Source organism: Phoenix dactylifera, chromosome 2 (assembly GCF_051530095.1).
Source record: "Phoenix dactylifera cultivar Ajwa chromosome 2, Ajwa_hap1_PhDact_Kaust_v1.1, whole genome shotgun sequence".
Lineage (NCBI taxonomy): Eukaryota > Viridiplantae > Streptophyta > Magnoliopsida > Arecales > Arecaceae > Phoenix > Phoenix dactylifera.
This window is the reverse complement of record NC_143191.1, coordinates 35426557-35449193: the sequence shown is the minus strand read 5'-3', so window position 1 is coordinate 35449193 and position 22637 is coordinate 35426557. Positions and strand designations below refer to the sequence as shown.

General features: G+C 40.7%; 2 protein-coding genes across 5 annotated transcripts in view; both read right to left on the bottom strand.

Annotated features, from left to right (window-relative positions):
* Positions 1 to 773: 773 nt before the first annotated feature.
* On the bottom strand, positions 774 to 3928 carry LOC103715972 (Glucose-methanol-choline (GMC) oxidoreductase family protein). The gene is made up of 4 exons (XM_039118770.3): positions 3673 to 3928; positions 2901 to 3566; positions 1159 to 2032; positions 774 to 991 (listed from the first exon to the last, which is right to left on the bottom strand). The coding sequence occupies exons 1-4, from the start codon at positions 3815 to 3817 to the stop codon at positions 910 to 912; spliced, it is 1767 nt and encodes a 588-aa protein (XP_038974698.1). The 5' UTR covers positions 3818 to 3928; the 3' UTR covers positions 774 to 909.
* Positions 3929 to 5655: 1727 nt separating this feature from the next.
* LOC103714649 (general transcription and DNA repair factor IIH subunit TFB1-1-like) overlaps positions 5656 to 22637 on the bottom strand; it is a 46265-nt gene continuing 29283 nt past the window's right edge. For all 4 annotated transcript variants that reach the window (XM_088716173.1, XM_039118766.2, XM_088716174.1 and 1 more), the window contains 5 exons: positions 10993 to 11106; positions 10642 to 10719; positions 8382 to 8429; positions 7833 to 7901; positions 5656 to 6082 (listed from right to left, as the gene is read on the bottom strand). In XM_088716173.1, coding sequence (XP_088572299.1) covers positions 5993 to 6082; positions 7833 to 7901; positions 8382 to 8429; positions 10642 to 10719; positions 10993 to 11106 — 399 coding nt within the window. In that variant the 3' untranslated portion in view covers positions 5656 to 5992. The remainder of the gene's footprint in view (positions 6083 to 7832; positions 7902 to 8381; positions 8430 to 10641; positions 10720 to 10992; positions 11107 to 22637) is intronic.

Here is a 22637-nt window from a genome sequence, read left to right as displayed (position 1 = left end):
GCTTATTCACACCCTTGTGCTGTCACTCTGCCGCTCTCACAACATCTCCATTTTTCTGAATGTCTATCTAATTTAAGCGTCGAAGAGTTCTAACTAGACACTCCGACAAGAAAACTTCTATATCTTTACTATTTCATGTCGGATCTGATGTCAAGGTCCTACATGATCTCTTCTATCCGACATCTCGAAAGTGATCGGCATCAGAGCCATCACTATCTAAGCATGGCGGCCACCGCATCACCTTTTCGAACATACATTATGATCTTTAGTTGACCCTCACGATTTAAGCAGCCGACCATCCGAGCACTCCAGTAGCTCAGCCACCTTGGCTCTTTGTTCGAGCCGAATCCCAACGGCAATGATAGCAGCTTAGCAGCTTTGGACTTGGTGATGTGATGATTTCTTTGAAAATGAGTTCCATGCAATCCAGAGGCTCAGAGACAAGGTATTTTATATATTTTTGCAGTCAACAAGATATTTTACATTTAAGACAAAGGGACGTCAAGAAAGCTTGGGGCATGGTTTGACATCACATGGTACCGCACCAAAAAGTATATTGTAATTGCAGAGCTTAACATGTGATTGCTCAGAAAGTAGTTGGTAACTGAAGGTCAGGAAAGTAGTTGGCAGCTGAAGGTCGCTGCAACTTTTAACATTTTACATTCTGCAATTTGGAAATGTGATTACCGTCTCTCTCTCTCTCTCTCTCTCTCTCTCCCCCTCCCTCTCCTTGTTAGCGTGGAGTATTAAAAGAAAAATTTGGTGAAAAACAAACACCTGAATGGAATCCAAGGAGGATTCTTTTGTACCGCCCCTGAGAGGGATAGGGAAGAAAGACCGAGAGCAGGGTACAACACAATACAATACAACAGGCAGCAGAGACCGGAACGCGGTTGAGGCTGGCACTTTTCAGGCATGAGGCGCCAACGATGATGCTTTCCTCCTCCTCCTCCTACTTCTCCTCTCCTCGATCATCTTGCGCCCCATATACCTTCACCCACGACACCAAAACAAAGAGAAGAACGAACCAAGCATATCATCAAATACACGCATCACTCGGCAAAACTCGAAAAACTTTCAATTAATGGAGGAGGAAACAAGCAAGAATTAAAAGGAGAGGGCTTTCACACATTTTAGTTTAAAACAAGAAAGGCTCACCGGCCCATCATCATGAGGGTGGCCTGGGGGTTGGTCCCGGGGGAGACGGAGAAGGTGGAACCGTCCACCACCCGGAGGGAGCCAACACCCGTCACCCGGTACTCCCCGTCCACCACCTTCCCCACGACGCAACCCCCGTGGTAGTGCCATAACGTGCTCACCGTCCGCCGGCAGAACTCGGCCACCGCCGCCTCGTCGGACCGGTTCGCCGGCAGCCCGGGGCCCACGAACCTGAACTCCCGCCTCCCCCACCAGCCCACCCGGCGGAACTCTTCCATGGAGCGGGACCCCAGGACGTCCCCGAGCCTCCGCACCCCAGCCACGCACCGGGCCAGGTCCTCCGGGCTGGAGAAGTAGTTGAAACGGACGAGGGGGTTATCCCGCACGTCGAGGGAGGCGAGGCGGAGGGATCCCGCGGAGAAGGGGCCGGGGACCTTCTCCATGAGGGTGGCGACGGTGACGTAGAGCGGGGAGGCCGGGTCGTGGAGGAAGACGGAGCGGGAGGGGGGGAAGAAGGGGACGACGTTGGAGGCGGCCTCCAGGAAGGAGGCGTCGGCGGCGTCGGACTCGGGGATGCCCACCACCTGGATGAGGGAGTGGTCGAGCGGGACGGAGGGGATGATGGAGATGCCGTTGCGGGGATTGTCGTAGAGGCAGTTGCCCACGTCAGGGTTGTGGAGGGCCACGGGGATCCCCCACGAGGCGAGGTAGGCCCGGGGCCCCACCCCGCTTAGAAGCAGCAGCTGGGGGCTCCCCAGCGCCCCAGCGCACAGGATCACCTCCCCGCCGGGCCGCGTCATCGCGTGATGCTGTCTTCCGAACCGGTCCCGGTACACCACCCCGATCGCCGCGTGCTGGTTCCGCCGCCGGGAGCCTACCATACCAGAGAGAGAAAGAGACCAAAGAAAGAGAGAGAAAAAAAAATCCAGCGGACACCAAATCAAATGGTCAACGTAACAAATCAGAAAAGAGATGCATACAAATTCCTAGGGCCAGGATCATGCCCAATCGATCTATACTGTTTTTGTTTTATTCACAAAATATTCATAATTATGAATAATTTACTATGAAAATCAGAAAAGAGAAAAAAAAGAAGAATTCCAAATTATGATAATGTAAGAGAAAAAGATGATTCTGCACACTGACAATTCTCAGTGCAGAGTACACAGTAACGTCGCAAATGTGATGATAAGCGCACGAAAGAGAAATTGTAAGGCAGCTAAGTCTGCTAAGAGTCCGAGATCATTCTTTACAAAAATTAGGCAGAGATGAACTATTAGCAGAAAAAAGAAAGTCGGTCTCACTTTAGAAATAATGAAATATTCAGCAAAATCTATAAATTATGTAAAAATCGCCAAAGTACATGAAGAATAAAATAGCGTTTTTTTTTCTCAATCAAATTATTAAGAAAACCTCTTGAAAAACTAAGAATATCTTGGAAACATTTACCCCAGGGTTTGGAGACCAAGATTTGATCAAGCGAACGGCTAAAGATTACTAATAAGAGTTGGCTTTTTCTTCTGTATGATCTCAGTTACAATATTGAACGGTGCTGATGGAAGATCCATCTGAGGGACGGAATCACATCGAATTGCAGCAAGCGTCCGAACCAGGATCACCGGTCCAAGAACCCAAGCCGATGCAATTCCCTCCAAGATACGCAGATCAGCCGTTCTCCAAAGATCATACGGCTGAGATCAAACAATTCGAAACAAGAGAGGAGGGGGAGAGAGAGCGCGAACCGGGGTGAGGGGAGCTGAGCAAGATCCGATCGACGCTGGCACGGAGGGCCACCCGGATATTGTCAGGGTTGGCGAAGCTGAGGAGATCGGCGGCGCTGTGGCGGCGGCCGGAGGAGTCGAAGGTGGAGGCGCCGATCTTGGTGCCGGCGACGTGGTGAACGGTGAAGCCATTGTACGGCGTGACGTTGGCCTCCAGGAGCCCGTCGCGGATGGCTGACTGCCAGCTCCGGAGCACCGGCTGGAACGTCACCGCCCGCTCCACCCACTCGTAGGACTTGTTTACCAGCGCCATGTTCCAGTCGTGGGCGGGGGAGTTCTCGAAGAAGCCTCGGTGGGCGCGGCTGTAGAAGCCGGCGTTGATGGCGCTGCTGCCGCCGAGGACGCGGCCGCGGGCGTTGGGGACGCCGTCCTCGGAGGTGAAGGCGTGGGAAGGGGAGTCGGAGGCGTCGGTTTCCACCAGGGTCCGGAGGAATCCTTCTTGGTTCATTAGTGAAGGGAACTCCTGGGGAGCGCCGCCGCGCTCGAGGAGGAGGACGCGGTGGCCTTCCGAGAGTGTGGCGGCGAGGGGGCACCCGGCGGTTCCGCCGCCCACAACGATGTAGTCGTAGTCGGCCTCCGTCGGGAACATGGTGGCGTCGAATGTGAAACGGGCGTAGCTCGTCGGCCCTGCCATGCAAGAAACCATAGTAGAAACAGGACAAATCGAACAAAGAATGAAAGAAAAGGGAAGAGACGAAGAAGAAGAGTAAATCTCAAGAAGGAAGCGGATTACCTTGCTGCGGAGAGGCTTCGCCCCGAGAGGGGAGGAGGAGGAGGAGGAGGAAAAGAAGGAATTGGGTGGGAAGGCAGGGAGATGGGGAGGGTTTCATGGCCATTTTCTTGAAAGGAAGGACGCGGGGGCGTAGGCCGGGGGGCATTGGGGTCTCTTTTGGGAGTAGATGGGGGGATGGAGTGGGAAATGGGTGGGAGTTTGGATGGAATTCTGTTGGGAGAGAGAGGGAGAGAGAGAGAGAGAGAGAGATGGTCCAGCGGGCTTTGGGTTTGGGGGTTCGTGTAGCGCCGCAAAATTTCGCACTCAACCTTGTCCAGCCCAAGAAGCGTGTAAACAACCGCGAATGACAAAAATAGGCTCACTTTGGAGTAATCGTTGGCATGCTAAAAGAAGTTAAACGGCGGCCCGCAGGTGACTTGAACCAAATTGCCGTGAGGTCGAGACTCGAGAGCTGCAATTAGGCTTTCTTTTTCAAATATTCCTGGAGTTTATTCCACAATTGTTCCTCCAGCACCTACTGGGCGTGGTTCGTTGAAGTCTACTTCGAGTCTAACGGTAAGCGAGCCAGCTGGGCACAAAAATATGATGAAGGACCGTAATATGATCGGACCTAAAACTTAATCTGAATTCAAATATTTGAGTAAAAAACGCTTATCTCATATTTATTATTTTTCCCAGCATATGTTGGATACATTTTCTCTGAATAGGTCATTGCTTTGATACTTGGCAGGTTAATCTGACTTCATCTGACAAATCGACCTTCAATCCTTCAATTTTACGGTATGCTGACTTTGAAAATAGTTAATCTTACCATTTATAAAGGGAACCCATGCAAATGATCTAAGGGCTCGTTTGGTCCCTCCTAGGAATATGATTCCTGGGAATCAGATTCCTAGGAAGAGGATACCTAGGAAAGTACTTTTGACATGTTTGGTTAACCATGGGAAAGTGACTAATTTCCAAAGTGCTTATGTTTGGTTGACCATCCACTTTCCTAGGAAAGTTATGTATAATTCCTATTATGCCCTTAATAAAAATTAGATCTTTAATGCCTCTTTAATGCTTCTTTAATGCTGAAGGGTCTTTTTGGAAAAAAATAAAAAAAGAGTGATTCCCACCTCATGGAAAAGTAACTTTCCCATGTTTCTCATGGAAAAGACTTTCCCATGAAATGTGGGAATCATATTCCCATGGAAATACAACTTTCCCATCTCTCTCCTTTGAAAACTCCAACCAAACAAGAGGCATTTCATTACTTTTCCGTTGACCACACTTTCCCCCCTCGTTTTCCTGCGAACCAAACGAGCCCTAAGGAACTTCGTATCCACCACGGTTCGATTATATGAAATCTGCAACGACGGCCCTTTGAATATTTATTATTTTTATTTGAGCAACAGAAATTTTTTCTCCTTTAACATAAATGAGACGATGTGCTTTCATTTGAGCGAAAGCAATGCTACCATTACTAGAAACTACAAGCTGGTCCCTCGCAAGTTCAATTTTTACTTTATCCCAGGATTTAACCGGCCATCAAATCGGCGGCCCCGTCAAGCTAAGAACGGCTATGGGCGATACTAAGACATGGCTAGGTTGAGATTTGAGATCATAGAACTCACAAGACTCCAGCAACTGGGCCTTCACTGTCGAACAAGATCCCATCCCTTCAATTGTGTAAAAGTTGTCAAAGTAGGAGTAAGATCTAGAGCAAGACCAAAGCTCTAAGCCAAGGATCACTTAGATGGCATCGTGCAATATGAAATCATGAGTATAAAGGGCCCAGCATACCTAAGCCAGTCCAGCTTCATTCCATACACTCGTATTATAGTCTTGATATGAACCACTGTAGCCGTGCCAGGCTGGTCCAGTCAAAATATGATGGTACAGAAGAATTCCACATATCAATTTATGCTGCTAATGGATACTTGAGCCAAAATGACCTGAACTAAAGATTAATGCGTATCTAATAGACGACAAAATCCAGAGTTTATACTTGCTAGTGTGCATTAAATGTCAGTCTGAACAAATGAAATATAAGGCCGTTAGAATATGGCATCTTTTTGTCTCACATAAAGGTTACACGGGAAATCTCTCTCCAACAAGATCATATGAACCTGAAATTTAGACTTACAAATGAGCAGGATGAGAGTTCATGACCTTCAATTATGTATGAAAAGCCTGATACGTGTTTGGGATGAAGTCAAAAGACAGATGACAAACATGGAGGCATGCCAGATCTAGCATTCAAAATTTAGTGAAACAGCTTTATCATCATCGTCGTCAAAATTTAATTATATTACATAGAAAATAAAGTTATAAGCTTTTATTGAACAAAACCATTTGGTTTATTGCCACTTTTCGTGGACTGCTTCTGCTGTTCTGTATCATAGTGAGCAAAGGCAGCATCCAAGGCCTGAATCATAAGTAAAAGACATCAGCATTGCACGTCTTTAGTTGGATGGGAGTTCACTGTGCATGCCATTTAAATGACAAACAAACAAGAAAAGACAGACACAGAGAAAAAGTCTTCCGGTCTGCAGATCCTGATTCGTGAAAAAGTTCAGAAAATGGACTATCTGAATTCAATATGAAGAAGAATACAATCTAAATGGTATTGTATTGAAAATGGCACAAAAGTCATGATGCTTTGGTTCAAATGTAAACTTGTTAGGTTAACGTTATTAAGGCTGCATTTAAAATTACTAGGAGCCTTACTCAAATGATTTTTGACACCACTTGACTGCAAAAATGATATGCAGCAATTCAATGTACATCAAGTCTAATAATAAATAAAATCAACTTTATATGGAGAGACGGAGAACACTGCATAAACTTAAAAATGTGCACATATTCACAATAATATCTACAAACTATTTGACAATGTTTTCTTAGGGGTCCGTATGAAAGCTTGGTTGGTGATCCAAGGATAATTCCCAGAAAAGCAGGAGTCAGCTGAGAGCAAGGTGGAAGGGCAAAGAAATAGGAGAATCCAGGAGGCTCATGAACTTCTCAACCCCAAGACTTTAGATACCAAAATCAAGCTATAAAAGAAGATTTTGATATCCTATAATATTTGATATTAGATCAAAAATCCTCCCCAAACTCTGCCAACTTGTCATGTGACCCAATTCTCTCCTCACCTGACTCCCACCTTGGGAGAGTTACCTGGAAGCCTGCAACTGGCGAGAAAATCCATATATCTCATGCTGGACTTGCTGGATTTGAGCCATCCAATTGAATTAACCCCATGGAGGAAAGTGCCTAGTTCCTTATTTACAAATTCTAGAAAATTGTAATCAACCATCTGCCAGTTCCCCTAAAATCTAAATAGACTCAATGAGTTCTGCATAAATTTAATGGTATAAATCATTAGTGAATGAATTCCAGCTTGGTCCTACATGAATTCTCAAACAACACAAAAGAAAATGATCTAATGGCCTTGGTTTAAAGAACGAACTTCTCCATCTGGTTGTGGAGGCTAAATAAATATACAGTTGTCATGTTAGCAAAGACAACAAATGAGGATTACTGCCTTGCTTAAATCCATGAATTTATGTCCTGGTTCAAATTCCAACCTGAAACTGAGACTGGGTTCGGTTGTGACCAAATTTGACAAACAAGGCCATATGGGCAAATTTTATTATTTTGACTGTCCATTTGTTTATTAATTAAAATTCCGGGAGGTATTTGGATCAAACTCAAAGTTCGAAGCCTTCAGCACATAAGAAGCATTCGGATGCTTCAATTACAAAAATTGAAAACAAAGGCAGATATTTTCCAGTTTTTACACACTTTCAGAGGCCTTCGAGAAATTCGCAAGGGGAAGAGAATGGGTTTATAAAGTGAATATCAGCTTCAAGCACAATTGTCCACCATAGGGTGTCAAGTTCCAACCTCACAAATCCTGCATGTTTCTTAAACAAATAATCCTTTATTGATTTTTCAGATCAATCAACTTCTAAATTCTCGATGAATTAAACCAATGGGCTCTAATATATCAGTTTCCTAAAATAAAGCAGGTAATGTCATACATTCTTAGTCCTTTAGCTCAGCATGTATTATGAATGCACGAATGCATGTATATGTCTTACGTATGTATGTATCTTTGCATGTGTGCGTATGTACTCGCAAGTATATGAATAGCAAATAAGCACTAAGACTACCTGGAGCATGGGTTGAACAAGGAGAGAAACTTGATGCCGGAAATCTGATTGAACAGCTTCCTTTATCTCCTGAAAGTTTAAGAAATTGGAGACAGTTAGATACTGCAAATATTGTTCACAACTTCCTTTAGGCTCCATATATACTGGCAACAATATAACCCAGACAAGAAAAAAAAATGAGTTTGACATGCAAAAATGTAGTTCGGCATATGGTGCTCTGCAGATTCTCAAATTTAAACTGGATTTTCTACTGTATCATTGGCTTGCAGTAAACTTGAGAAGTGAAGGGAAAAAGATAATAATTTTCCATTCATGACACTTCAAAGGGACAATCCATCCAATGCTCCTCTATCCTTGTCAGTAAAAGCAGGAAAGCAATAAAACATAAGACTAGAAGCTGGAAAGCTCCCCTGATATTATAACAAGGCAATGGACTTCATAGAGTTAGGATACTAAAGCCAGGATATGTGTTCCAAGAAAAGTGAAAATAACTACTTCAACAAGTAAAGAAACAAATTATATCTTGGATTAGATGCAACAATGGCATACCTGTAGCTTATGATAGATATGTGTCATAGCATCCTTCAATCTTAAAACCTGTTGCAAATGCAAGGAAATCAACAACAATGAAAACATTATATAGAGTTACATACACAAACGATTAGTTAATATGCAACTGAAAAATGCTAACTGAAGAAGGTCGATACAGCACAAAGCTAGAAAAGGAATGCATAATGGGGTCTGTATTTCAGTTTAGCTCTTTTCTTTAAAATATTCTCCTTTGAAACAAATCCAATTCCCCATATTGAAGTTTGCCTTGTTCCCTCTCAGGGCCATTTTGCGAAGTTCCAGCAGGATCTGGCAAGATCATCCGAGAAGAGAGTGAGAGGGGTTCGCGCGAGAGAGAGAGGGATCGGAAGCAGGAGAGAAGGGGGATGGGATCGCAGGACTCAATACCCAAGGGCTTAAAAAAAAGGACCTTGAGAGGTCTTTTCTTTCTCAAAAAAAAAATCCCACCAGGATCGGGCCACAACCCCACTTTCCTCTCCCCTCTCCTGCTCCTTCCCTACATCCCACAGCACGCTCTCTCTACCTATCCTGCAGGCTGCAAGATCCAGCAAGATCTTGCCAAACAAGGCCCTTACTTTATAAACTATCCTTGTCTAGTTTAAGGGTTGGAACATGGTTGCTTGGACCTAAACTTTTGACTAATAAGGCAGGACTCCCAGATAAAAACAAAATAGACTGCTCACTTCGCATTTTTTCTAAGGACTCAGGTGCACTGCAATCACTATTTTTTATTAGTCTTGCTTGAAAAATTGCATCTCTCTCCATCCTTTTCATAATAAAACTAAGGTAACAAATAATGTACGCTCGAGTACTGCATTCTTGCTTAACTAAAACTGCAACTCTGACCACATAGATACACTACTTGTAATGTTCACTCTCTTAAGATTGCACTAATTCCAATCTAGCATTTATCCCTTCCATGGACTTGCTGACCTACAATGCATCATCAAGAAGTAACAAACAAATTATGCCTAAAAAAAATGCATCTATAATTGGTATAATTATAGTAAACTTAGCAAACCCCAAATATAAGCCTACTCTCACTATGAATTCGGAAAACCGCCTACACTTGGAAGTTACTGCTCTGCCATGAATGTTAGAAACTTATCAATATACAAAATTACCATGTTTCTCATTTCTTGCCAGACAAACTCTTGCCAATGCTAACTATTTTTTTAATATATAAATTAAAACCATCCATATAATCTTCTCCATGAAACATTTCCTTGCTATAATGCTTTCATTTTTCTTTTTCACATGTTCTACTATTTGGTTGATTATCCTCTCTTGTTAATATTTGGAGTTTTACCCAAAGTTTTCGGAGATATTGCTGTGAGGACTCATGTAGGTGTGTCTTTAGTCTTACATCGGCTATGCACTGGGTAGATCTTGGATACTTGAACAGGATCAAGAAACCCAAATAATACCTTCTGACTAGCCTTTCTAAGTGAGATTCTAGGTAGTTACAAAATATATCAAAGTGGACCGAATCTATGGCCCATATAGACTGGAGAATATTGCAGCACGAGCCTATTTGGGCTAACTACAAGTCAATCGTGGTGTTTATGATTGGATTTGTGGTACTTGTGATTGGATTTGGATCATTAGCCTGGCAAGGACATCATGCTTAAACGGTAAGAGTATATGAGGGTCCGTGCGGACCTGTCTTTAGTCCCATATCGGTCATGCACTAGGTGGATCTTGGATACTTATACATGACCAAGGAATCCAAATAATACCATCTGGATAGCCTTTTTGGATGAGATCCCGAGTCGTTGCAATTATGCATTTCTTTGTTCGTCATTCCCTAACCTTCAAGATATCAACATACCAATTCCATAACCAAACCAAGTTTGTTCCATTATCTTCCTCAAATCCATTTGCATCTCCATCGATTTTTAAGATATAACTCATTTCACAATAAAAATCAAATTTATTTCTTATGTTCAGATTTCCATACCCATGAATTATCACCACTATCAAGTTATTGACAATTAAGTAAGCCTGGAATTGTACATTGAACCCATTCCCTATAAAATAATATAAAAGGATAACCACTGACAGAAATACTACCCTATTGACACATTTTTATTCTTTATACCAATTTATTACTTCAGGAACAGACAGATCCTTGTCATAATAGTGTTAGTTGCGAATGAGAAAGCTGGCCAAGTAAAATGATCCACCTTCCTACAGCTGATAAGCTATGGAACATCTTATAAAAACTGAGAAATATTACCTTATTATAGAGATAAGCGGTTGTAATGGGATATGATGACCAAAAATGTCGTAGCAACTCCTGAATGGATGTCCAATGCTGAAACAAATAATAGTCATAAGAGCAGTTTCATCTATTCTGACAGTAAGGGGACAAGCAGCATAATTCCTCTAAAAACATGAGAAGAGTAGGCAAAAAATTCACTTTTCTATGTGAATAGGTGCAGGATATGCAATTAATTTGATGGATAGAAAAGTAAATTATCATATCAATTGATTAAATTCAAGAAAGATTTCTATTTTCAAGAAAAATATGCAGATGCTAGCATGTAATAAGGTGCAGGAACTCTTCGAAAGTTCAGAGGCAACTCACATGCAAAAGTTCATCTTTAGTCCTGTTTGGCAGCATATCCAGGACACACTCCTGAGGCTTCTTTCCAAGATGATATTTGGTACTTGAAAGATATGGATTCAACCCATTGAGAACCTAGCTCATACCAGTGAGGTAGTTAGGTTTTCCTGCTCCATGCAATTATGATAACTGATAAATATTAAATCAAATAAAGCAGTGATACAAACAGTTCATTTTATAAGGATAACTTAAAACAAAAGAAATATAGAGAAGAAGAATATTCGTATCTTTAATTTCAATATCCCATGCAAATGTGCCATCATTTTGCACCCTTTTTCCCTTTTTGACCAAACTATTAATTTTACATATTATGCTACATAGAAGAGCATATAAGAATTATACAACCAGCATAGATTTACTTAGCCTTCCATGTCATAAACTGAACTGCAAGTAAGAGAGAAATTGTGATATCTACTAAAATCATATTCTCTAAACAGACTAAATGATGGAGATGGAATAGTTATGTCTACCTAATAATGACAAGGCACAACAGTTACCATAACACTACTGCTATTTGTATTTCAGGTATTTCCAGTATTATCCAAAATTCCACACAGTAACCTACTTCAACTTAGTTTAAGTTTATATATCAAGAAGCTCCTCAGTTGAACAGTATTATTAAAGAAAGTGCTGGTTGAAGAATCTTTCTTCGACACCTGATATTTACATGAGAAGACAACAGTATTTTATGTCAAAATTATCGGTAGCTAGCAAGGTATGAATGTAAATATAAGTAATTAGCATTTTGTCATATTCCTTCATAATGTTGTCAGATCATCTTTACCTATAGAGAGCAGAAAACAGTGTATCATATTCTAAAAGGGACAAGATACAATAAAACTTTGCTTTTCATTACTGACCTAACTAGTCTCCCGAAGAAGCAATCTAGATGGGTCATCAAGACGGTTCATGCAAACAAAAGGACAAATAATGCAGTAACTGCTGTGTGTAAATCTATATAAAACATAGATAACAAGGTTCGACATAACAAGGATTGGAAAAAAATGGTTCCTTAATTGTCATGTTTTCCTATCCAAGGTCAAATCCTTGAAATTGAATGTTTTTTTGTTTTCCTCATCCAAACCATTTTGTATCAGACTTCTCACCTAGGTCACTACTAATTCACAATAATTTTTTAAATACTCTAACTTCTATACTTCAACAAATGCACTGAATTCCAAATATATTCCATCCTTATGTTACGGCGTTCACCTTACGTTCATAAACCCTCCTAACTATGCAACACCCAAATCCAAATATAGAAGCTAAAGTTTGGTTCTTGGAGATCTCCACAATATTCATTTAACTGCATACAACCCAGGGTGTGTATATAAATTAACTTAGCTTAATCCTATTTCAGGCATTCTTTCATTTTGGCATCCTGTTTTAGGAAAGATAAATAGTAAAACCATTTATTGAGAAAGCTCTTACTCCTCTCACCTCTGAAAACAAAAACCACGTTATTTTCCAATAAGTTTGGTGGCAGTGATGCTTCCAATGTTTCCTATCTAAAACAACACCTTCAATGTCTATTGCCAGTTATAATTTTTTACATCTTCTGACTTCTTGGGTCCTGAGCTTGCATTCTTTCCTCAATGACACTGGGTGGAATACCGTACAAATGTTTGATCCAAATGGAGTCTCTTCATCTCATCGATGGTAAGCCCTTCCAGCCCACTCAAAGTAGTAACTTCTTGGATCTCGAGGTTGCCCCTTCTCCTCAATGATACTTAGAAGAAATCGTGTTCAAAAATTGGATTCCACAATGCATTCTCTTCATCTCATTATGGGTAAGCCCTTCCAGCCCACTCAATGCAGTCAGCTAGTGATTGACCTCGTCAATGTGACCATCACTGGACTAACTAGAAGCCAAAGTCCATTTCACAATACTCCAGTCCAGGTATACTTTAAAGCCCTAATGTCCAATTCCTACTGCCTCCAAGGAACTGGCACTCACTCATTCCTTTCCAAGTCTCTTTGCTAGAGGTCTTGGCTAAATTTGTCTTTGCATTCTGAAACTTCTGTCATGGAACCACAAGTATAGCAGTTCTCACATGCAGCAACTCCTAAGTCTTATTCAATGGCTCATATTGCTGTGGAAGTTGTTTAGCTTTGATGCCTAATCAACTTTGGCATCATTCACCAAACAAACTTATTTACCGCATGGCAAGCACAAACTTCAGATTCCTAACTACCAACTCATTAAAAACCAGATGAAATGCAATGTTACAATTATCACTTCACAAAACATTCTTATCATCCAATTCACCAAAAAAACAGTACATTTCTTTAATGAGTATACCACCAAGCACTCCGGCATTGTCTGCATGAAAATCCTTGAATTAATTCACTGTAAGCTTCAGAGGATGCCAAAGAGATTCTGATGCATATAGTGATTTATTACGCAAACTGTCATGTATTGTACCCATTGTTGCAAGAGGGCCAAATACGAATGAATTGTATATATTTGAATATTGTCCTATATAATGGATAACTGCACAAACATAACCTCTTAAAAACTTGCCTCCATGCAATTGAGGAAGCATATTTGTCTATAACTATCATAATTTCATTCTGGAATTACAAATGAAAGAGACTGCTTTAGTGTGATCATACTCACTTATAAAGATAATAACCATGTGATCAATGGTTCACCAAGCATAAGTTGCAAAGAGGTGTTTAAGTTTACCCAATCCGATGCCTGATTTGTTACAAAACCTTATATGGATATACCCAAGATTTAAAATTCCGCAGGATGGAGGTGTCCTGGTTTCTACATGGAATGGGACGTCCCACTATCCTACCTCTTCCCAATGGTAGTCCCAGTCAAGAGTCCCGTAGGTTACCCCCATCTCTCTCCCCTTCTTTCCTCTGCTTTCCTTTCTTTTTCTTTCTTTCTTTCTTGTTCTTATTTCTTTACTTTCTTCCTTCTTTCCTCCCTTTTTCCTTACCTTCCTTGATTTCCTTTTTCTTCTTATTTCTTTTACTTATCCTTTCCTATGCTTCTTTCTTTTCATTTTCTTCTATCTCTTTCTTTCTTCCTTCTTTCCTTCCTTTCATTCTTTTTTCTTGTCCCTTCCTTTCTTTCCTTTTTCTTCTTTTGTCCCTTTACTTTTCCTTTTCTTCATCTTTTCTTCCTTCCTTTCTTTCCTTTTTTTTCTTTTTCTTTCCTTGAACGGATGAGTTTCGGAGTCCCAACCCCCTCCTGGTCCTGTTTTCTCATAGGAACGGGATGAGACGGTCGGGATGCCCCCCGATCCTGTCGGGATTTAAAACCTTGCTTATAATAGAGTGAATAATTTTGTAGCTCAAGCAAAGAGATGAGAAAAGATGCTTCATGCATGTCTATCACATGGGATTTTACTTACTTTTGCAATATTTTTGTCATTTATTTTTATCAACTTTTCTTGCAGGTTATTAAGGCTCAGCGTGCACTACACTACACATGTACATATACACATGTACGCATGTACATATGTATGTATGGAGTGGAATGCGATCCACTTAACCAGATTTGAAGTCCGATCCAGTTAGTCTTGACTAGACAATAGGTGTCCAACAATAACATTCTGAGCCACTGAATGTGATCTACTAACTTTAAACCGCTTGCAAAACAAAAATAATGTGATTTGGTCAAAATTGAGCATTGCATGGTGTTATTGGAACTATCTATTTTGACTTTCAATGTATAGGCTAGGGATCTCTAAATCATATGATTTTTGGTTCCAAGCAATGTAGACATAGTAGATCACATCCAGCGACTTAGATCATTTGTGTCACACTCTCGTCATCCAATAAGGACTGAATGCATCCTTCAAAACCAGTTGGCCTGAACCTACTGCATGTACACACCCATTTATATATCTCTGCATGCATATATGTGCATATGCATGCTTATGCGTGCATAATATGTGAATGTGTGTCAACATCTATGCATATATGCACATAATCTATGCATAGGCAGAGAAAAGCAATATGAACAAACACAACACACATCCACATGCAAACACAATAAATAATTTCAGTTGCACCCACAAATATTCATAAAAAATGCAAATGTAAACACAAGATACACCCACAAAAACAATCATCTTATAATACAACAAATACAATACACTTGCAACCAACCAGAATCATATAGACACATAATGCACATCAGGGTCGGCGGAACGCCACCCTCCACCAGCTTCCCTCCTTCTCCCCCGCCCTCTCTCCCCCGCTCGCTCTCTTTTCATCTCTTTTCTTCTCCTTCTCCGCCTTCGGCAACGGTTTTCGTTTCCGATGCCAAAATCGTATAGATGAGCCACCGGTACGGCTCGAAACGGCTGGAACCGCCCAATTCGAAACGGTTCCGCCGACCTTGATGCACACAATCATAAAGTGTGCCTTACGAAAACCCACACGAGGCATGCTTTCAATAGGCCTATATGAAATTGCCTCACCTCGGCGTAGGTGAGGTGTTAAGGCGGCTAGGCACGTCTTTGACAACAATGATGTTAAATGTGCATAACATGAAAAAGTTTACAATATTAGAGAAAAATAATATTATTAGACCTAAATTGAAGAAAAATTCATAGATGTTCATAATTATATGCAAACACAAGACGCATGTGTTTAAGCCACTATAAAATTTAAACACTTAAATAAATGCAGAATTAATGGTAATTTCACCACTGATAGGACCTTATAACAAAACAAATCCTTGCTTATAACATTTCATTTGTAAATGTGTTCCCTAAAATTGAAGAATAACAATTACTAGTGCAAAACCCAACATAGCAATGCTCATTTGAGGTTGTATGCTTGAAGTGTAACTTATATTATCTTTTAGTGTTTTTGATGCAACAGACTTGTCTTAAGATGTACGAGAATGCACTCACGTGGGTGCATGTGTTTGTGTGTGTCTTATATTGAATATAGTATGCCACTTCATTGATTAGGTCCTTTTAGCCACTTGTGAAAATGTTATTGAGTTAATTTGCTCAAACTATTGTAACCTTTATTTAAATGAAAATTTTGCATAAGTGGACGCTCACTACTTGCAAAATGGCCATTTTCATTTCTTTTTGTAGTTTCAATTTTTCAGACCAAATTGTCCTTGGCTCATAAACATGAATTTTTTGTCCATCTAATAATCAAATTTTAGACGCATCGGTTAGTAAGAATGTTTAAATCCTAGAGGAGCATATACTGATCCGCATATTTTATGTATCAATGAATGCATGCACCGGTGAATATAAATTTATATTAAATTTATAATATACCAATTTATCTAAGTGTATCTACCATGGATTGTCTATTTGGTTATTTATGTGTACAGATAGTTTAAATGTGTGTCGCTAGTTATTTTAGATGCAAACAGTTTCCTAAATATTTAACCTAAAATTGTGCAATAGTTTGTCTAGATGTCTATACTACATAATATGTGCACATATCCCTTTAAATCTGTGCATCGCAATATATATAGATGTTTTGTTCCGAACATGGTATGCTGAACCGACCGAAAATGGTCGTTCAGCCCGTACCGAACCGGTGCCGACGGCTCCGACCCAGAACCGAATGGTTCCATACATGTACCGGTGCGAACCAGCCTGGTTCGCACGGTACAAGACGGTACCGGTGCGAACCAGGCTAGTTCGCACTGGCCCAAGCGCAGGTGCCCCGCGCGTAGGCAACGCTAATGAGACCCCCAGCCCGTCGAGCCAAATTCATGCCGGCTCAATCGAGGCCAATCTCAGCCAAGGCCAAGGCTCGAGCCAAATTCACTGCATGGAGGCTTGCCCAACCCCGGACCAACCAAGTCAGAAGGAAGTGCTCGAGCTCAGCCTATCCAACCACAACAGGCTCAGCCCGACCGCATTAGCACACGCCCAGCTAAACCCAATCAAAGAGGCCACACACCAGCAAGCACAAAGGACCCATGTGCGCCCAAATGGCATGCCACCTAGCTCTCGGCCAACACACAACCAGCAGAAGACCAAATCAGCAGCAAGCCAAGCCAAGTGGCAACCATCGAAAGGCCCCATGTGTGGGGACATAACAACCCCCCATTTCGAAAATGCCCACATTAGCAATCCGTGGAGTCTCAAGACTCTTGCATGGCCATTCGATCCGGGAGAACAACGGCCCAAATTCAACGGGCCAAAGATCAGCGCCTATGTGCAGCACATGGGAGATTTCAAACAAGAAAGGATCCGCAGGATGCCAACCAAGAGAGTGCACCAAACAAGGAAGAAAATCTTCATGTGCCCAAGTGCAACCGAAGGATTTCTCCTAGGCGCGACACATCAGCAATCCGTGGGAAGGACACATGTCACGGCCTAAGAAGATCACACGCGCATCCCGAGAGCACTTTTTCCCCTATATTTTCAGCATGTGACTCGCATGGAAGAAGTTTGAATTTGAATTTGAATTTCTCCCCATGCGGCTGATTTGGAACTTATTTCATGCTCACCTTCCCCATTTGATTTTCACCATGTGACCCGCATGGAAGAAGTTTGAGTTTGAATTTGAATTTGAATTTCTTCCCCATGCGGCTGATTAGGAACTAATTTCATTATTCCGCCAATAAGCGATGTATGGCACATGAGTCTTAAGTCTATATAAGAGGGACTTAGGCCCTGTTTGGGGGAGCTGTTGGCAGTAGAGCTGTTAGAAGTAGAGCTGTTGGAAGTAGAGCTGTCTGAAGTAGAGCTGTTATAAAAAGCTGTTTGCTGTTTGGTAACTACATTCGTAAAGTGATGTGGTACTTTGTTTTATGTTTGATAAACAAACTGAGAAAGTACTTTTGTATGACAAAATTACCATAAAGGACATTGCATAGTATTATACAACAGAACATAATAAAACATAACATAAATTAATACATAAAAATACGATATAGTATAATATTATTATAATATAAAATAATATTATGTTAATATAGCATAATAGTAATATAATTATTAGAGTAAATTAATATTTGGTAATATAACATAATATTAAATTATTTAACATAACATATTAATGTATTATGATATAATGTAATATATATTATATTTATAGTATAATACAATAATAAAAGTATAAAATATTATAATTATTAGTATAAATTAATTTCTCATAATATAACATAATATTAAATTATTTAACATAACATATTAATGTATTATAATGTAATGTAATATAACACAATATTTATAGTATAATTATTTAAAATTAATTTATAATAATAATTATAATATTTTATACCTTTATTATTGTATTATATTATAAATATTATATTATATTACATTACATTATAATACATTAATATGTTATTTTAAATAATTTAATATTATGTTATATTATGAAAAATTAATTTATAATAATAATTATAATATTTTATACCTTTATTATTAAATTATAAAATATTATAATTATTAGTATAAATTAATTTTCCATAATATAACATAATATTAAATTATTTAACATAACATATTAATGTATTATGATATAATATAATATGATATTATATTTATAGTATAATACAAAAATAAAGGTATAAAATATTATAATTATTAGTATAAATTAATTTTCCATAATATAACATAATATTAAATTATTTAACATAACATATTAATGTATTATGATATAATATAATATGATATTATATTTATAGTATAACACAAAAATAAAGGTATAAAATATTATAATTATTAGTATAAAATAATTTCCCATAATAATTTCCCACAAAATAATTTTCCGTGGTCCAGGGGCTCTTCTTCGTGGTCCACGCTCGAGGAGGACCTCAGCGTGGGCCGCGAGGTTGATGATAAAAGAAAAACAATAGATTGATTTTGGAAGGTATGGAAAAGGATTAAAATTTTTTTCTTCTAAAATGTGGTTCAAGATATGTATACAAAAATTGAAAAGAAAAATACCTTTTCTTATGGAAGGGAGTCTGACGGCTAGGGTTCTTGGCTCCAGCAGATTTTTAGGTTTATAAAGGAACAACTATGCAATTATGTTATTTTAATATGGGCATTTTTGTCAAAAATACAGCTTTCAGAAAAAGCTGAAACAGCTTCCTTCCAAAAGCTCCAAATTGGAGCTTCCTCCCAAAAGCTGTTTTCAGCTTCCCGCAAAAGCTGAAACAGCTTTTTGAAAAATTTACCAAACACAATTTTTCATCTAAAAGTACTTTTGGAGGGCCAGAAAGTGCTTTCTGGCCCTCCAAAAGCTCCCCCAAACAGGGCCTTAGGCCTTTTGTGAGGAAATCTTTGATCATTATATTTGCTCATTTGAGTTGCAAATCCCTTAGGGAGTCGGCCGCAAGGCTTGAAAGGCACTTGTGCCTATTTTCGGTTTAGGGGTTAAGCTTTAGACTTGGGCTAGAGTAGAATAAATCAATCCTCTCTAGATTGTATTAGGCTAGTATGGACCCTTCCCGTCCTTACTAGAGTTCTTTATTGCATTGTCTTTTTGGAATTAAATTCATTGTTTTCTTCCCCATATCGTGTGATTCTGTTTGTCGGGCCCTTAGATAGGATCTTCGAGCATAAGCAAGGATTCCAAAGCAGCAAGAGATAGTCGCATTACCCGCCCAAAGACGGTCCCACGACAACCAACTTCATCTCCCTCGGCGGATCCTTGGTGCGGGGTTTGGGACCGCAACGCCCCACGGGCCAACACTAGTGCTTTCATTGAGATCTTCGTCGGAAGAAGTTCCAAGAGAAGCTCCGTCGAAGACTTACTTCGAGATTTCATTGAGATCGTCGGGCATTCACCTTCGTTAAGATCCACGGAAGGGCAATCTAAAGAGGTAACGCACTAATCTATTCCTTTAAGGATTAATTTTCAGATCTGGATATTTGTTGCATATTTTTGTTAGATCTGAAATTTAAATTCAGATCTGAGTTTTTATTATAATCTTTGGTGAGATCTGAATATTGTGGGGATTATTGGACTATTGATGTATTGTGAGAGTTTTTCTTTGTAAGGAAAAAAAGGTTATCTTGGTCTCTACCTTGTTCATTCAGGGATAACACAACGGGGAGGCTACTGGTAATACCCAATGTTATTTGACCCAACTATTCACTGTAGGGTATATTAGGGGCCGCATAAAGAGAGACTACTGGTAGTACCTTGTGTGCCTTCTCCAACTGCAGTGCTTCAGAGAACAAGTAGTGCATCAAAGACCTCTTTGAGTTGAGTGATCTTTCATCTTGTATTCTTTATTTTGTACAACCCTTACGTGGGATATTGGCGATTGATTGAGTGGTGTAATATCTTTTAAAAAAGGAGGGTCAGATCATCCTTTGGGTGATGGCCAGAGGAGGTTTGGGATTGTGTTTGTTGAGGACTGATTTTACATAGATCATGGAGTCGGAAGGTGATTCCAATACCCAACAAAGACTAGTTGAAGCCCTTGAAAGTAGTAATGCCCAACTCAGTTGGATATTAGAAAATGTAATGAATACTATGGCTGATATGAGGCGAGAAAGTAACACCAATATTGAAAGAATAGAGAGAAGATTTGTTGAAAGAGAGTGATGCGAGTGATGGGTTGAAAAAAATACAAGGGAGACAAGAAGAAGAGGAAGAGTAGAAATAGTAGTTAATAGATGGGCCGATGGTATCCATAAGGAGTATCGTTCCAAGGGTTTGTATGAAGAGGAGAGTGAACCCGAGATGAATCCACACCCTCGAAGGCCTCATGGCCGAAGAGAGCAATAAGATAGGAGGAATCGGGTAGAAGATGAAGATGTAAGGGTTTCGGGGATAGGAAATCCAAGATTGATTTTTCTACTTTTGGAGGTGGTGTTCCTTATGAGGGGCTCGACAAGATTAAGCAATACTTTCATACATATGAGATCCCACGAGAGGAGAGAGTAACCCTAGCTTGCTTTCATTTAGAAGGGAGAGAAAGTAGACGGTGGAGATGGCTAAGGAACCTATATGAAAAAGAAAAAAATAGACTGGGGTGGACGGCATTTGAAAAAGAGTTCATGACTCAATGGGAGTCGTCCCCAGTTGTAAATCATCATGGCCAATTGGCCAAGTTAAAGCTAGAAGGCAAAGTGCAAAGCTACATCGATGACTTCCGCCAACTGCAAACTATGGTGGATGGATGGTCCGAAGAAGCTTTGCTTGGCACATTCATCGATGGGCTCAAATCTTGGCTTGCCAAAGAACTCAAACTCAAGCAGCCCACATGCCTTCAAGATGCAATGAGAATGGCGAAAATTCTTAACCAAAGTGGCTACTCCAACCGACGACCGGCCAAGGATTCATCCAACCGCAAGGACATCAAACCCTTGCATTCGAGGCCACCACATGCAGCCACACGCTTTTCCAAACCACAACCCCGTGAGATCAAAAAGCTCACCCATGAGGAGTTGCAAGAGTACATAAAGAAGGGCCTTTGCTTCAAGTGCGACGCAAAGTGGGAGAAAGGCCATAGGTGCAATCCCGGCCAATCTTTCATGATTCACATCACTAGCAGCGAGGATGAGGCCGAAGAAAAGCCTGCTGCAACTTCTGATGGTAGTAGCTCAGAGGCCGAACCAATAGAAGCCAACGCCTTGAGCCCCACTCCAAATGATACCGAGCTATCCTTACATGCGTTGTCCGGAGTTCAGCGACCTTCTACTATGAGAATGACGGCTTGAATCGGCAAACATGAGGTATCCCTACTTGTTAACAATGGTTCATCACATAATTCCATAAATCCGGGGACACTTCAAACTTCAAAGAGTGGGACTCAAGGGAGCAGCCACCAAACCATTTGATGTCAAAGTGGCAAGTGGCGAGCAACTCAAGTGCCAAGAGGTTGTCAAAGACGTCCGGCTCAATGTTCAAGAAGTCTGGGTCTCAACCGATTTACATGTTTTACAATTTGTTGGCCTTGAAGTTGTCCTCGGAAATGCATGGCTTTGGAGTATAGGAAAGGTGGTCACAGACTACAATACCATGACCATGGAGTTTAAGATTGGGGGAAGGAAGAAGCGAACAGCTCTTAGCAACAAAGAGGTCCGGCCTTACGAGGCCAACATGCTTGAACGACTATGCCGAGGAGCACTATGCTACGCCATCATGCTGTCCACCTATGACAAGATGGGAGCTGCCATTGAAAGCCCTCAACCGCAGCTTGAAGAAGAGCTACAAGGTCTGCCATTGCGGGTCCGACAGCTCCTTGAAGCACATAAAGGTGTCTTGAGGATGCCAACTGCCCTTCCACCCCGGCGCACCTTCGATCACCCCATCAGATTGAAAGATGAGATCAAGCCTATCAACGTGCCTCCTTATAGGTATGCTCACTTCCAAAAAGGTGAAATTGAAAGGCAAGTGGATGATATGTTGAAACAGGGACTAATCTGGCCAAGTCTAGTCCCTTCTCCTCACCGGTTCTCTTGGTGAGAAAGAAGGATGGATCATGGCGATTTTGCACCGACTACCGAGCCTTGAATGAGGCCACAATCAAAGATCGGTTCCCTATTCCAACGGTTGATGAAATGCTTGATGAACTCCACAGCGTTAAGTACTTCACAAGGCTCGATCTTCAGGCCCGTTACCATCAGATCCGGATGTAGGAAAAAATTGTACACAAGATGGCCTTCCGCACCCATTCCGAATATTATGAGTAC